Source organism: Vombatus ursinus, unplaced genomic scaffold (assembly GCF_900497805.2).
Source record: "Vombatus ursinus unplaced genomic scaffold, bare-nosed wombat genome assembly UNPS02014813.1, whole genome shotgun sequence".
NCBI classification, from domain to species: Eukaryota; Metazoa; Chordata; class Mammalia; order Diprotodontia; family Vombatidae; genus Vombatus; species Vombatus ursinus.
In genome coordinates, this window is record NW_020954591.1 from 12,163,727 (window position 1) to 12,180,935 (window position 17,209).

Genomic DNA, 17,209 nt, shown 5'->3' on the forward strand with positions numbered 1-17,209 from the left:
GATCTAATCAGCAACTTTGGATTGAGTTATCAATGCAAATAACTCCCATCTCTCTCCTGAATTTAAACCCTCTTTTCCAATTGTCCACTGAATAGTTTCATCTGGGTGTTCTCTAGGCATCTAAAGTTGATTGTGTCCAAATCAAACTCATTGTCCCCTGCCTAAACCCAGCCTTCTTCCTAGAATCTCTATTTCTGTCAAGGGTACCAGCATTTTTCCAGGCACTCAAGTTCACAACCTCAAAATCGTACTTGACTTAAGTGATTCTGAATAATTGTAGAATTTAGTCTTATAATCTATATAAGTCAAGTTGGAACCAACAGACTTTTCAAAATAAATAGTAATGATTCTGTTGCAAGTAGCATATTTTTGTTTTTTAAATTCATATTTCAAAGAATAGTCTTGCCTCAATCAATTTAAAATCCTTCATTTAGCATCTATGTAACATAGTGTTAGATATTATGTAGGTAGGATTCAATAGGCCAGTCTTTGAGGGTTTATGCTGTGAGAATTCCTCCACCTGGGTACTTCTGTCCTCTAGGAGGGTGTTGGTTTATTTTTACCCCTTACCCTCAAAGATGAAACCAACTCCCATCCTCAAAATAATCATTAGGTGCCCTTATGCCTGCTAAGAAGAGGAAAGGAAAACGAAATCAAAGAGAATCAGGAAAAAGGCTTACAAAAATTGTAAGAACATAAATGTGCTAGGAAATAAGATGTTTATTATTGGATCCCCTTTAATCAAAACCAGGAAAATGTCCTAAATGCTTTGTGCCACCCACTGCCCTGAGCAGAGTTAACGGAACTCCCAACTGATATCAGTGGGAATTCTATGTGAAATGAAGGTAGTATCTGTACCCTTTATGTCTGAATACTTTTAACCTAGCGGCACCATGACTGCAGATTCAGAAAGAAAAAAAAAGTCTTTAAAAAATAGATCCTAACTCCATTCATAGGAGCAGGAACCTGTTTGATCTTTGCCTGTTTCAGAGCCTGCCTGTGGGTTGAAGGGTGAGTGGCAGCATTGATACTTCTGGGTGAGAAATCTTAACATTTGGTGCCAGTTTCCTGTCCCTGCTTTTAGCTTGGAGAGTTCAGAGAGGTTATGGTAGTATGGTCCCCATCTAGATCTCTGTTGGCATGGGCCTCTGGTGACAGTGTGTCTGAGCCAACAGGACACCGGTAGTCTTTGGAGCAGCTCGTCCTCACTCTTGAAATGGTCAGGAGATGCGGATTCAGGAAATCACTCTGTATTGCTGGCTGGTTTTGGAAGTCATTTTTAATTTCATGACAAAGATAAATGAGTCCTGAGGGAGCCGTAAGTGGGTTTCACTGGTGATATTAAAGGAGCAGTGACCTTTTCCGTATCTAAGGTCCTTGCAAAACAAACAAAAAAAAAGTTTTGTGTTATACCATGGCAGGCAGGTTCATTCTTAGTCTTTCCTTGAATCGAATTGCAAAGGAAATGTACCATTAACAAGTCCACAGAGTATTTTTGTTACATGTGCAGTCATAAGCTCATGAAACAACACAATGGATTATAACCCTCACTATTTATGTGACACTAGCCTATGTCTTTCAAATGTTGTCTTTTTGACTTTTGTTGGAGTGAATATAAATCTGAAGTTCTGGCATTGTAATTACAAGTATCCTGGTGCTAGGACTATATGGTTTTTTTTTTAAGTATGGCTAAGTGAGACGTAGTAAAGTTTACATTTTTGAAAGAGCCCCATTAAGTGATAAAGAGAAGGAAACTAATTTAAAGAGGCATCGAATAAACCTTCCCATATTTTCATTGGGGACTGGCACTCAGTTTGGTAAGAACCACAAAAATGTTTACTGTTTCCTGTAGGAACTCCTTATACCAGTGGCCTTTGTTGAGGATGATTACTTAAGGAGACAGTCAATTATAAGTGAAGGATTTACAGTTTAGTTTAATGAATTAAACCATTTCCTGGCATTTCCATTTACCTTGGGACTTACAAAGGAGACAAAAATATAGACTCACAGTAGGAAGGAAAGGAATGATCAAATCCCAATAGTCACTGCCTGAATGTCTGGCTCAGCAAATCTATTTAGAGAAGGAATTTAATGCTGATAAGTGATTCCTACTTCAGTGTTAAAGAAAATCTTCTCTGCATATATGAACAAGCACGTGAAACTTTCTTAATAAGCAAATGGCTTCATTAACTATGGCATTTTATGAGTCTTTCTGGCATGCCACTCAAAACTAAACTTTATTAAAATATGTAGCTTATGTGAAATCATCAGCACAGTAATAATACTATTAGCTGTTCACATTTATTACATTCTAAAATTTATAAAATGCTTTCCTCACAACAGCAGCCCTGAAAGGTCTAGTCTAATATGATTATACCCATCTTACAGATGAAGAAAGGCTTTGTGTAGAAGGTAGAACTTGATCTTGGTTTTAGAGGTGAAAGTGAGGAGGGAGATCATTCCAGACCCGGGAAACAGCAAATACAAAGGCAGAGGGACAGGAAATAGAGTATACTTTGTGAGAAAAAGGCCAGTCTGGAAGGATGAATAATAAGGCATAACAATGCTGGAAAGGTAGGTTGGGTACAAGAGAAGGACTTTCAAAACTAAATAGAAGAGTTTGATCCTAGAGGCAATAGGGAGCCATTGAAATTTATTGAGTGAGGAGAGGGATACAGTCACCCTGAACTTTGGGAAAATTGCTTGAGTAGCTGTGTGAAGGATGAAGTGGAATGAAACTTGAGGTAAAGAGTCTAAATAGAAGGCTGTTAGATGAGTTTACATTGTACTCAGTGGGAGTGGGCAGAATATAACTTATATACAATTAAATAAATAAATAAATGCATGGAAAGTAAAAAAAAAAAGGAAATTTAAAGAATAATGGGTAGGAAGAAGGGGATCAAGAAAGGCCTTATAAACCTGTACTTTGTTTTCTTTTATTGTTTTGTTTTTTTAGTGAGGCGATCAGGGTTAAGTGACTTGCCCAGGGTCACACAGCTAGTAAGTGTCAAGTGTCTGCTCTGAGGCCAGATATGATAGACCTGTACTTTGAAGGAAGGTAGAGATTCCATGAAACAGAGATAAGTATATTCCTTGACTTATGTCAAGGCACAAAGATAAGGTATGGAATAGTGTATATGACGAACAGCTAGTATATTTGTTTGACTGGAATAAAGTCAGTGAGAAGAGTTACATGAAATAACACTAGAAATGTAGGTAGAAGCGTAATTGTCAGGATTAGGAGTTTACTTTAAACCTAAAAGCAATATGTAGTCATTGAAGATTTTTTTGAGTAGATGAGTGACATGGTCAGATTGAGTTTTAGAAATATCAATTTATTAGCTTACTGGCAGATGACTTAGAGGAGACACTGGAAGCAGGGAGGTGGATTAGGAAGCATTTGCTTCCTAGGCAAAGGGTAATGGAAGCCTGAAGTTAGTGCTATATGAAGCTCACTTGAAGGAACTGGGAATGCTTAGCCTTGAGAAGATTGAAGTGGGGTGAGGGGAGAAAGGAGGGAAAAGTACTGCCTTCAAGTACCTCATGGGGAGAGCTGGGAGTAATGGGTCAGAGTTGCAAATATTCAACTTCGGGCTTGAGCTAAGGAAAACCTTCCTGACCACTAGAACTATCCAATGGAATGGGCTGCCTTGGGAGGTCATACATTCCTTGTCACTAGATGACTGATCATTAGGGATTTTGTAGAGGGGTCCTTGTGCAGGTTTAGGTTGGATTTGAGGACCTCTACGTTATCTTCCAACTCTGAAATTCTGGCATTCTGTAACTTTCTCTCGGCTCACTTCCTTCAATAGTCCATACAGCGTAATCTGGCATTTGAATTCCACACTGAACACATGAAAATTTTATTTTGATTTGTCATAAAGTGGTCTGAAGACCCAGAGAAAGTGGGTGGGTAGAAATCAATGGTCACTTCCACACTAGGAAGAAACAGAGCAGGACCTGAACGGAAAGTTCTATGTCTACCACATGAAATGCAAAAGCTACTTTACATGTAAATTTAAGCTTTTGGTTTTTGCATATTTCCTTTTAGGAGTGGGGAGGCTCTACCTCTTAGGTTTGTAATGCTTTTTCCAAAAACAGGTACCCCAAAGGTCATGCTGTAATGGGGGGGGAAGACACTGGATTTGGAGTCAGAAAATATGAATTTCACAGCCAACTTTACTGCCTTATGAACTTAGGCAAGTCAACCTCTCTTGGACTCAGTTTTGTCATGCTCAAGCCAAGGGGGTTGGGTTAGCTTGTCTACAAGGTTCCTTCCAGTCGTAATATTCTCTAATTCTTCTCCTCATTGCTTTATGACAGGCTGGTTGATCTTTTGCTATTGTTTCCTAGCAGGCATCAGCTATGCCATATTGTTTGAACTGTGTTTCATTGAGTATTTAAAACCACCTCTCCTTTCGCTATCTCAGTTTGCCATACATGGATACGTAAAGTATCCTAAATAAAAAGTTGATATATGTCATTGTTTTCTGCCCACTCAGTTTTTTTGTTCAGTTTTCCCTTAGATCACCAGTACCTTCTTACTCAGTAGAATTTTACCCACAAAATTTCTCTTTTAAATATTCTCTACTCTCATTTAATTCATAATCTTTCCTCAGAATGGTAAATCCCTCAGGATCATCCCCCAGCCTCTTGTCATCTTTACTGTGGCTTTCCTGTTTTACCTGACCCCCTATGACTTCTCACAATCTCTCTGGATGGCATTTCCTGACTCATTTAGCATTGTTATACCAAGGAACTTATGCAAAAATTTCCCTGCCCCCACTCACAGCCCTCCTTACTTTGAGACTTATTTCTACATTGCCTTAACCCCTCCCCATTGATCTATCCCCCCAAGGAAACAAGGGTGGGATAAGGGGGCAGATTTGGTAAAGGAAGTATTTTTGCAGTAGAAATACAAAGTGTGTGTGTGTGTGTGTGTGATACATGTATATATATGCATATATGTGTGTTTAGGTATATATTGCATACCCCTAAGGAAAGAAGTATGGAATGAGGAGTGGCATTGCATTGATAATTCTCATTTCCTAAGCCTACAGATTCATTTGCTATACTTTATATGGATATTTATTTCAAGAACTCTCATTTTGTTTTTGTTTTTCACATTTCAGACACAGGTCGTCCATTTGTAGAGCCTCACAGCACCATGCCTGAAACTGTACATATGACCGAAGGACAGGAAATGATTATTCCCTGTCGAGTTTCAGCACCAGACATCATGGTTACATTGAAAAAGGTACTATTTAGCAAAGCCAGGTTCCTCGCATGGCCTTATAAATGTGTGAATGGAATTCTAGTTATCTTATTTCTATGACAAAGAGAGCCTCGAGGTGGTGGTGGTGATGGTGATGGTGGTGGTGGTGGTGGTGGTGGTGGCTTCCAGAGACATTGTATGTATCAATTGACTAATCCAGCAACAAGCACAGAATCTGCAAATGAGAAGGAAGTATGTAATGATGAAGCCAAAAGTTTAAATCAACATATGAAGTAGCTTTTATGTTTTATGTGATAGCCATGTAACTCTCCATTCAAGTCCTGCTCTGATGTTTCTTCCTAGTGTGGAAGTGACCATTGGTCTCTACATATCCATTTCTCTGATTCTTCAGACCACCAGTACTTTTCTATTCAATATTAGCCAAGCAGTGAAATTTATCCTACAAAACTTCTCTTTTAAATCCCCTCTATTCTAATTCTAATCATAATCCTTTCTCTGGTTTTTAAGTCTCTTGGTAAACTCCCCCCCCCTTCTCAAAGCGTATGCCCAGGGCACAAGCTTTGGCAGGTTTGCTAAACTAAAACATTTTTAAAGGCACATTAATGATAGACTGTCATCTGGGAACCAGCCTAGCTGTCTGCACAGTGATGACTTTTTCAACCGTACAAACTCTCAGAAACTTTTAGTAAGTTATAGGATTGCAATTAGCATTGGTAGAGGTAGTGCCCACATCAGTGAAATCACAAATTCTCTAAGCATTTTACAAAAAAAAATATAACATCCATATAACAAGTCTGCACTGTGAGTGCACTGTGAGTACACTGTGAGTACACTGTGATCTCTCTCTGTAAGCTCCAAAGAATAGGAACTCTGTGTTAATAAATACACTATGCACCTCCCCCAGTTAACGTTCCCTGTCAACTGTGTTTCATCCTATAGAGATGCTACTGCAAAGGAATTAAATATTACCAGTTCTTTGGATAAAAATATGACATGCATGCATATTTATGATGGGAATATATGAATATAGAGCTGGAATGACAGCATTTATCTTTCCATCTACTCATAAAATTACTTAACTCCACAAGTGATGAAAGCCTGTATAACTCGTAACATTTCAGAGAGGGGGCCTTCCAGGGTCCTAAAAATTGTAGAACTTTAGCTTCTCAAGGGCAGATAAGAATGACCAACTGAATTGAATCTCCTATATATGGTCAGGTCTCTCTTGTACCAGGAGTGTTTACATATATAATGTTTAATGTGTGTGTGTGTGTACAATTTTATATATGTGAACTATATACATATATAACTATATATACACAAAACACTGTGTATATAGTCAGATATACACATATACATACATATATACATACATATACACATATCCATACATATACACATACATAAATGTAAAGACAGACATAGACAAAGATAGTTGGGAAATAGTAACTCTTGTGGATGAACCTTTTCTTCTCCTGGCACCCAGATTGGTAAACATTATAGGAAAAAAAAGAGATAACCTTTAGGAAAGGAAATGAATGCAGGCTTATTCTTTGTAATGTATTGGAGCCTGTGTGTAGGCAGTGAGAAACAGTATTAAATAAGAAAATATTATGGTGCAAGTTGGTGCTCAATAAAGGTTTGTTGGTGATGATGGCAGAAGGCTTTAGGCAAGTTGCTGACTTGATTTTTAAGTACATGTACTGTTGACCTGAATCCTGAAATCTTGAAATGCATTAAGGATGTCTCCAGCCTCTTTTCTCAAATTAGCTTTTTATAAAAGTTCCAAATGTAAAAGGAAAAAAAAAGATACTAAAAAAGAGAATGTTTTGTTTTAAGTCTTGAATATGGTGTGTTATAGATTGTTTTTTGCTCCATTTTGAAGGAAGAGAACTAAGGACAGAGAGAGAAAAAAGGTTGAGGGTGTGGGGGAGAGAGAGAGAGAGATAGTCAGAGACAGGACAGAGAGAGATGGAGAGATATTATCAGGAAATGGAGAATTCTAGAAGTTTAGATATTGAAGGGACCTGAGATCGTCTAGTGCAAAGTCCTTATTTCATTGATGACAAAGTGGAGGTCCAGAAAAAGTTAAGTATCTTGCCCAAGATCACCTAGCTTCTTAGAGAAGTTATGACTGGAACCTGATGTGCCTGGCTATGGGTTCTCTTTCCATTGAAATTATAATGATTTCTCCATAAGGACAAGAGTAAAGGGGAGGGGAAATCTTCTTTCCTTTCCTATATTTGGTTTTGAAGCCAGTGATTACAGCACTGGGCCTAGAGTCAGGAAGACTTCATCTCAGATTCTGCCCTATCCACTTACTAGCGATATGATCCTGGGCAAGTCACTTAACTGCTGACTGCCTCCGTTTCCTCAACCACAAAATGGGGGTAATATGAGCATTTACCTCCCAAGGTTGTTGTGAGGATCAAATGAGATAATATTTGTCAAGCACTTAGCACAATGTCTGGCACATAGTAGGTACTTAATAAATATTTTTTCCCTCCCTCTCTTCTCTCCTCTCTTCCTTCCTTTTCTACCTTCTTTCCTTCCTTCTTTCACTCTCTCCCTCCCTCTCTTCCCTCTTTCCTTCCCTTCCTTCTTTTCATCCTTCCTTCTCACCTGTCCTCCCTTATTTCTTCCCTCCTTCCCTTCTTCCTTCCTCTCCTTTCTTCTTTCTTTCTCTCTTTCTCTCCTTCTCTTCCTTCTGTCTCTCCCTCCCTTCCTTCCATTCCTCCCTCTCTTTCTTCCATTCTTCCCTTCCTTCTCCCTTTTTCCTTCCTTCTTTCCTCCTCCATCCAATACTCCCTTCTTTCCTTCCTTCCAAATCTCTCTATGTCTCCCATAACTTCTCATTGCCCATATACATGATTCATTACAGCACTTTTACATAATAAAATGCCAGTTCCAATATAATAAGATAAATATGTTTATGTCCATTCCCTTTCCTGAGAGTCCTGTTTTGTTGTTAAGGAAGCCAAAAACAAGTCACTCACTCTAGAGTTTATTCTCTGGTTTCTTTGGATCCAGAATCTAGCTAGATCAATGCATTGTGGAGCATACAGATTTGTATAAATGTAAGGAAATAGAAAAGAAGGCATTAGAGAGCAGAGGAGGCTTTTCCATGACACAGGAAGGCTTATTGCAGCACAATCCCAAGTGGGAAAGGGAAAATGAAGGGCATATAACATGCATCTCTGGAATACACTCTACCAGACAAAGGTCCTGCTCTTCTGGCCTGGCGTTCAAGGACCTCCATGATGTTCTCTTCAATTCATCATTTACTATATTCTTCTTCTATGTAAGGTGACAAAGATGAAAAGTGACAGTGGTTTCTAATCTTCAGCAGCTTACAGGCAAACTGAGGGAGACACTATCCAAAGATAAAGCAAGTATGATAAAAGATATGTGTATAAATACACAAAATCCAGGGGTGAATGTAGTAAAGACCAAGGAGCCATCTGGACGAAGTGCTGTGACAAAATCTGAGGAGCGAGAGATCAACTTCACCTGAGGGGGATCAGGGAAGAAGACCCCAGTATATCTTTCTCGACTTACTTTCCCCTGTTCTGGTTCATGCATTCCCTTAAAGCAGCTAGGTGGTATAGTGGAAGACCTGAGTTCAAATTTGGCTCTTCCTAACTGTATGACTTTGGGCAAGTCACTTAGCAGCTATCTGCCTCAATTTCTTTGTCTATAAAATGGGAATAATAATAGCACCTACCTTCCAGGATTGTTGTGAGGATAAAAATGAGGTAAAGTCCTTTGCAAACCCTAAAACTCTAGATAAATGCTAACTATAGTTAGTCATGTTTATATGCAAGTTTCTGCCCAGATAAATTTCTCATCACTCCCCAAACATGCCTTGACCTTTCCCACCTCTAAGCTATTGCTTATGTTGTTCCCTACCACATAAAATCCTCTTCTCCCTATATTTGTGCTTACCAACATCTTGCTCTACTTTCAAGACCCATTTAATATCATTTCTTTTAGGAAGGCTTCCCTGACCTCCATAGTTAAATATGAACTCTTCTACCTCAGAACATATGTTGCAGCACGTTGTATATTTCTTGTAGCACTTAACAAATTCTATCTTATACTCTAGACCAGGGGTAGGGAACCTGCAGCCTCTAGGCCACATGTGGCCCTCTCGGTCCTCAAGTGCAGTCCTTTTACTGAATCCAAACTTCACAGAACAAATCCCCTTATTGCAGGTTCCTCACCCCTGCCTAGTGACTTGTATAACACATTTATCTTCTCCTGGCTATAAGCTTGTTGTGTTTTCATAATATTTTGTATAGAATAAGTTCTCAACAAATATTTATTGAAGGGAATTTCAAGCATAGTTTTATAATGTATGTAAATAGGGCAGAGAAAAAAAATTCAGAAAGACATTAGTTTGGGGTGGGGGATGGGGGAAAAGCACATCATACAGAACTACAAATCCCTATTTACTTGCTTGTGTTTAAGCTTTACGTCTTGTTATAATATGTCATGGGACATTTTAAGGGATCTGTTTTAAAAGGAAGTGGAACAGATAGAGACTATATCTTATGGCCATTAGGCAGCAACTTTGTGACCTGTGTAGTCATGTGATTTTTAAAAGAAGAACCTTCCCCCACTGGCAAAAAGTAGTATCTTTTGTCTGTGGCTACTGAAAACTGTTTTGTAGCCTGGCTCTATAAAGAACTTTTGGAGTCTGCTTCATAATGGTATAATCCTGATCCAGCCTTAAAGTAGAATCTTTATTTTAACCTAATGCTTTTAAAAACTCACACCCTTTATTGTATGTACACTCTCTTTTAAAGCAGGAAATAGTATGAGTAGATAATATGAACCCATATCTTCTCTTTGGGCAGGGGTAGGAGGGGCTTTCCTATATTTTGGATTCATTCTTTCTAGCTTTATGACAATGCCAAGGACAGAAGGTTGCCTGTGAAATAACATTTGAAGATTCCAAAGTTGTGGGAATGACTTCGTGGAATAACTTTTTTTCAAGTTCACTGGCTTAGGAGCAATAGTAAAGCAATTCCAGTAACTAAATCAATTTTTAAAAATTAAGAAAAAATACGAAATGAGTAATAAGCTACTTGAAGTTTGTATATGTGGGGTTGGGAGAGTCAGAGTTTTTCTTTTTTTCATTGCTAGGTTTGGGCTAGGCAGATCAAAAATAGATATTTATGCTTATTATAAACTGACTATTGAAAAGGAATTTGGAGAAAATTTCATTTATAATGAATTTCATTCATTTTTTAAATCTCCTCTTGGCTTACCCTTTAAGTGCACAGTTGATGCTTTTTACTCTTTTTCTTTATGAGCTATAGGTGATTTGTAGAGTATTTGATCCATTGATTGCAAATGGAATGTTATGGGTCTTTCAAGACTTGGACTTAGCTAAACCTCCAAAATGGAAGAACTTCAGTGGTGAAGATAAATCATGACTTCTTAAAAAAGCCCCAGATGTTAAAGATGAATGAGGATAATCTGGCAGCCCCAATTTTAAAAAAATATGCAAATTGGTTTCTCAGTTGTTCTACAAGGACAGTTTATTGCAAATATTCCCATCAGCAAAAGGATTTTGGACCATCAACTGAAATTTTGACATAACTGCTTTGTTCACAATGGGCACATGCACCATGTTCATTGGATTCTAAAGAACTAATAAAGCCTTTTATATGCTTTAATTTTATATGAAAATAATTTTGATACAATAATACTGTCACTATATCCAAATATAATTTTGTGGGTGTGTCTCTTCAGTTTCAGATTCCTGATATGAAGACCCTGATTCCTGATGGGAAGACAATAATCTGGGACAATAAGAGGGGTTTTATTATACCCAAGCCAACATACAGATTTATAGGACTTCTGAGCTGTGAAACAACAATCAATGGCCTTTTGTACAGCACAAATTATCTAACATATCGACAAGGTGAGTATATTGTATGGTGATGATAATAAAGCACTATGTGTGGCTTCCCAACATAATTTATCTTGTTTTCTTGTGACACATTTGCAGATAACACAATCATTGATGTCCAGTTAAGTACACCAAATCCAATCAAATTATTGAAAGGTCAGACTCTTGCCCTCAATTGTACTGTGACTGCTGCCTGGAACACCAGAGTTCAGATGACTTGGAATTATCCTGGTGAAGTGAGTAAACTTAATAACTTGGCTATTTCTTCTTCTCTACAATATTTCTTAAAATCTGTAAACAAAAACCATTTTTTAAAGAAATAAATAAGATAATATGTTTTGCATGACTTCACATGTATAATCTATATCAAATTGCTTGCTTTCCAAAGGAACAGGGTCTGGGAGAGGGAGGGAGAAAGAATTTGGAACTCAAATTTTAAAAAAATGAATGTTAAAAATTTTTTACCTGTAATTGAGAAAAAATAAAAGAAATAAGAAATAAGCAAGATCTCTATAACTTGTTAAAATATATTGATTTCTATAACATCCAAGAAACTTATTTTAAATACTTACCTTGCTTGGTATTCCCTGGTTTCAATACTCATACATGTTTTTTGATATATAATAAGATTTGTGAATTTTTTTTCCAACTTTTCCATAATTTGATAATCAGACTGGTGTTCCTATTGCATGACACTGGGTAGATGCAAGGATTCTTTTTTCTTTGGAAACTGTCCTCCAGGATTTAGAGATGAGAGGGAAATTTATCACTAGAAGCCAAGAAGAGAATGTCTTTTGTAACAAAAAAGAAAAGTTTTCAGGAGGTTGTTTCTGTCAGCAAATTCATTTAAAATCCTGGCAGTCAAGCACCTGACTGAAGCATGTTTAGAAAAGATATTTCAATTCAGCAATCCAAGATCTCATTTGTTAAGTGTCAAGAAAAAAATTCTTTCCTTTAGAAAATGGTGGCTCAAATTCTTGAGATCTGTCCCATTTGCATTAGCGATACAAAGGCTTGGACTCCTTAAGAGTCTGGCCAATATGGCGGATCTTTAATAAACTTTGTCTTTAGCTGAAAAAAAAAAAAGAAAATGGCAAGAATGATCTTGAATTGTGTTTTCTATTAGCCCCTGATTTGGTGAATCCTTGCAAATAATTGTAATTTTAAATAATAACTAATATGAAATCCAAGTTAAATCAGTTTTTAAAAATTGACAATTTAATTGATAGTCAAAGAGGACTGGAGCAGCAAAGTGGCCCAATGGATAGAGCACCAGGCCTGGAGTCAGGAAGATTCATCTTCATGAGTTCAAATCTGACCTCAGATACTTACGGGCTCTGGGACCCTGGCAAGTCATCTAACCCAGTTTGCCCCAGTTTCCTCATCTGTAAAATAAACTGGAGAAGGAAATGGCAAACACACTCCAGTATCTTTGCCAGAAAACCCCAAATGGGGTCATGAAGAGTCAGACACAACTGAAAAATAACTCAACGGCAACAAAGAGGGCCAATGAGAGAAACTCAGGGATTCTAGCCAGCAGTTTTCTTAGTAGGAAGATTTAGGTGTCATAATGCAAGGCATGTCCATTTTTTACATCACTCAGATGTTTATTCATAAAGTTAACTTATGATTACATTCTTTTTGAAAGATTCATGGATGAGTCTCTAGTTACTGCTATTCTTTCATCAGTGTTTCTCTCCATAGAAGCATAATAACTTAGCAACAAAAAAATATGACAAGTGCCCTCCAGTTTCAAACTAGGAATTTATCCACCTTTTTTTTTTTTAAGTAGAAAATGGAGAGGATACACTACTGGTTATTTTCTAGAAAATATCATCATTTCAATTAAATAAAAGAATTGTAATTCACATCAGTGTCCTCCTAGTGTTGGGTGAAATAGAATCATAGAAGGGACCTCAGAGGTGATCTTCTGATCTATATCAGAACAGGAATCCCTTTTGTAAGGAGTCTTGTAGGCTCCTTTTGAAGATCTCCAGTGATAAGAAACTCACTATTCAAGAAACCCCTTTCAATTTTTGGAGTGCTCTGACTGTTAAGTTTTTCCTTATATGGATCAGAAACTTACCTCTGCCATATCTCTCCATTACTCCTAGCTCCGTCATCTGGGGCCTGGCAGAACAAGTCTCCATGATTCTTCCTCATGACAGCACTTTGCATACTTGAAGCACATGTCTCCATTAAGTCTTCTTTTCTCCTGGCTCAGCATTCCATCTTCCAGCCCCTTTGCTATCTTGATCACTGTCCTCTGGATGTACTCCCAGCTTGTCAGTGTTATTCCTAAATTGTGCTACTGAACACTAAACATAATACTCTAGACATATGATGAGCTCCCTCGTAAACACTTTGACTCAGCTGAAGATCAGATTCCTGTTTCTGCTGGAAATGCCCCATTATTGACTCATGTTGTTGATTTACATTGAACTTTTAGTCTACTAAAGTCTTGTTTTATGTGAACCCTTGTCTAAGACATTTCCCCAATCTATGCTTCTGTAGTTGAATCTTTGAATCCTAGTATAGGACTTTACATTTATCCCTGTTCAATTCCATCTTTATTAGATTTAGCCCATTGTTCTAGCCCACTAGGATTTTTTGGGATCCCGTTTCTGTTGTTCAGAGTTATTTTTCCCAGCTTCATTCCATCCACAAATTTGCTGAGCATGCCCTCGATACCTTCATCTGAGGCACTAATTTTTAGAAATTGAATGGAATATTTCCAAGGATATATCCTAAGGGCCTGAGTTCTGTTCCCAGTACTTCCATTAACTTGTTTTATGACTTTGAGTGAGTCACTTGAGAGCCTCAGTTTCCTTTAATGTAAAATGAGGAGTTTAGGCTAGTAGAGTAATCAATAACATTCTATTGAATGCTCTCTGTACATCTAATTGCATTACCAAGATGAGAGGAAGGAGACAAAAAAAACCCTATTTGTATTTCTGTTGTCAGTAATAAAAATAGTAAGTATTTATTGAGTCCAACAGTTTTCCAAAATATGGAATTAATACAGTCCTCTACCAATAAGCCTACAAGCTAAATTACATAAATACAGAACAAATTTAGAGGAAGGAGAATAAAAGGAGAGAAGCCATTTATAAAAATAACTATAATGGTAGTAGCTACCATACATACATAGCTTTTTAAGGTTTGCAGAGTGCTTTACAGATATCTCATTTAATCCTCAAAACAACCCTAGGAGGTGGGCACTATTATTACTCCCATTTTTCAGATGGGGAAACTGAGGCAGAGAAGTTAAGTGACTTGCCAAAGATCATGCAACTAGTAAGTGTCTGAGGCTGGATTTGAACTCACGTTTTCCTGACTTTAGGCCCAGTGAACTATGCCACCTACATGCCTCTTTTGCATCATAAAATAGAACTTTGGAATTTTCCTTAGTCTTTAGTCCCATCATTTTAGATTCTTGAAGGTTCTGTCCTGACTTTTAGTGGCTGGAGTTAAGATTGTTTTTTTCTCAGACCAGTCCTGAGAAAATGTCCTGAAAAATGAATGAGAGATCCTGAAGATAACCCTGTCCCTGTTCCAGTGGAGCTAGCTTGAAGGGTGTGAAAGGGGACAAGATGGTGCCCAAAGAATCAGCTGGAATACTTCCTAAGACTTTTCAGTGCTAGGCCATTAGTAGGGAAAATGACCTCTTCTGTTTTGTAAAATGGAATCTTAAAAAAATTATGTATATGGAAAAGAAAATAAAAGACAAGGATTGAGAAAGGAGAAGAAAACAGTCCTGCTCAGAGTCTGAGTAGCTGGACCTCAGAAGGAGTCAAGTGTTGTCTGCCCAGGGCAATTGAACCCTACTGAATGGCTACATAATCCTCCCAAACCCATTGAATATGGTTGGAAAGAAACTGGTAGATTCACAGAGCAAAGCAGTAATAACCATACGTTATCAGGTCTATTAACAGTATTACTTAGACTTAACTGAATTCACTTCCTTATGTACCTCATTTCCCTCAACACCTAAATGTGATGCTTAAAAAAGAGCTAATAAAACATTGAAATTAATCCTATACTTGAATAGCATGTGTTTATTAATTTATACATTATTAAATACTATTGTTGCATCTAAATCATTCTTTTCTCTCTAGGCAAATAATAGAGCTTCTATAACTCCACGGTTTGATCCAAGTAATTCCCAAGCCAATGTATTTTACAGCACTCTTATAATTGACAAAGTGCAAAGCAAAGACAAAGGACTTTATATGTGTCGGGTGCAGAGTGGACCATCCTTCAAATCTGCTAATACAACAGTACATGTATATGGTAAGAGATGTTTCAGAAAGGCCACCACACATCTTTGCTTATCTATAGAACTAGTATATATTTCCTTTGGCAGCAAATCATGCTGATGTTAATAAATACAAGCATGCTAGTTTAAAAGTACATGAAAATAGCATTCAACATTCTTGAAAATGTGATGCCTTTGAACTGAGCAGAATGACTTTTTTCTTTTGTTAATTCCACATGAAAAATTCAGCTAAAAATTTGCACATGAAATATTTTAAATCATTTGTGAGATCATCAAAATGAAACAAAAGAAAGTATCAGTTTTGTCCTATATTGTTTATGCAAAGATTTCCTTGGCCATATTATAGTAATCACAAAGCTAAAAAGATACAGTAATGAGTTTTTACTTAGAATTAATACTAAATCATTTCAACTTAAAATTTTTTTGTAGAATTCTTATCTTATTCTTTAAGTCCTCAAATAGAAGAGTTTCAAGTTAAGTACAATTAGGACCCCATAAAAGAGGTTCCATTCTCTTTTCTCATTCTATTTCTGCTGATGGGTGGAAAAACTCAAAAGGGAAGAGCAGAAAGGCCATCCCTTAATTCTCAGTTCAGCTTTCTCCTCCATCCTATCTCTTGATTTCCTATCAGTTGTCCAGAGATTCCCAGAACAATTGTTCCCTTGCCTCCTTCAAACTGTTGCCCAGAAATGGCTACCAGCTTTTCTGCTGTGATGGCATCAATAGTTCAAGATTTTCACTTATTTTTGTCCATGGCTGCTTTCTGCCCTTAGATTACTAAAATTCTGTACAGTCAATCACATCTTCTATTAAGAACAAATAGAAAAAATGGCCGATTTGCAATTTCATGCTCAGAACATCTTTTTTATCATACTGTGTTATGGAAATGCTTGTTTTATTCCTTGAATAGAAAATAAAATAAATTTTAAAAAAAAGAATAAATCAGATGTGTTTTGCTAGGCAGAGGGAAAAGAAACTCAGATGTTTCCCTGATAAGCGATCTCCACTGCTTTGTTACGAGGATTAAATGAGGTAATTTTTGGGAGAGTGCAATAAAGGGTTGTACACATGTAACATCACTTTTGTTACAAACGTTGACCACAAGAATTTGTGCTGATTCATCGGCTCAGTCATAATCCCGGCTCTATTTGCTGATTCCTTTCTGTACCCTCCTTGAAGAAAACACTAAGCTTATTTGAAATAAATATAACTTTTACTAATATGTCAATCACTTCTTCTTTAAAGAAAAACCATTTATCACCGTGAAACATCGAAAACAGCAGGTGCTTGAAACAATCGCAGGCAAACGGTCCTATCGGCTTTCTATGAAAGTGAAGGCATTTCCCTCGCCAGAGGTTGTATGGTAGGAACACAATTATTCTTCATATCAGTTTAAAAGCCATTTTGTAGGTAGGGGAATGCACAAAGCTCAGTGATTTAACTTCCTGGGGAAAAAAACCAAGATAAGTCACTCCTAGGCAACTTTACTAAGCTGGGAACTCTATGTAGAGGTAGAAGAAGGGGAAGGCTAAAGAGGAAAGTGGGATAAGGACTGGGGCAAAGGATTAGTTATATTTCTTCAGTCATCCTTTGTTTTGTTATTTGCTCACTAAGCCTGTTAGCTTCATTCTGTTTATCTGTAAATCTTGTTATCCTCCTTTGTGCTGTATGTATTAGTCAATGATTTTAGCATAGCCCATATTCTGAAGAAAGTAGACTTTTCTCTATTTTATATTTGGCATAGTCAAGTATTTAAACCTGAGTAGTAATGTCC

The 17,209-nt window shown here is 37.2% G+C and overlaps 1 protein-coding gene across 2 annotated transcripts in view; it reads left to right on the forward strand.

Moving 5' to 3' along the window:
- The window catches only part of FLT1 (fms related tyrosine kinase 1), a 191,136-nt gene that overhangs the window by 43,797 nt on the left and 130,130 nt on the right, over nt 1–17,209 (forward strand). For both annotated transcript variants that reach the window (XM_027877641.1, XM_027877642.1), the window contains exons 4-8: nt 5,133–5,257; nt 10,997–11,168; nt 11,256–11,392; nt 15,275–15,449; nt 16,681–16,798. In XM_027877641.1, the coding sequence (XP_027733442.1) occupies nt 5,133–5,257; nt 10,997–11,168; nt 11,256–11,392; nt 15,275–15,449; nt 16,681–16,798 (727 nt within the window). The remainder of the gene's footprint in view (nt 1–5,132; nt 5,258–10,996; nt 11,169–11,255; nt 11,393–15,274; nt 15,450–16,680; nt 16,799–17,209) is intronic.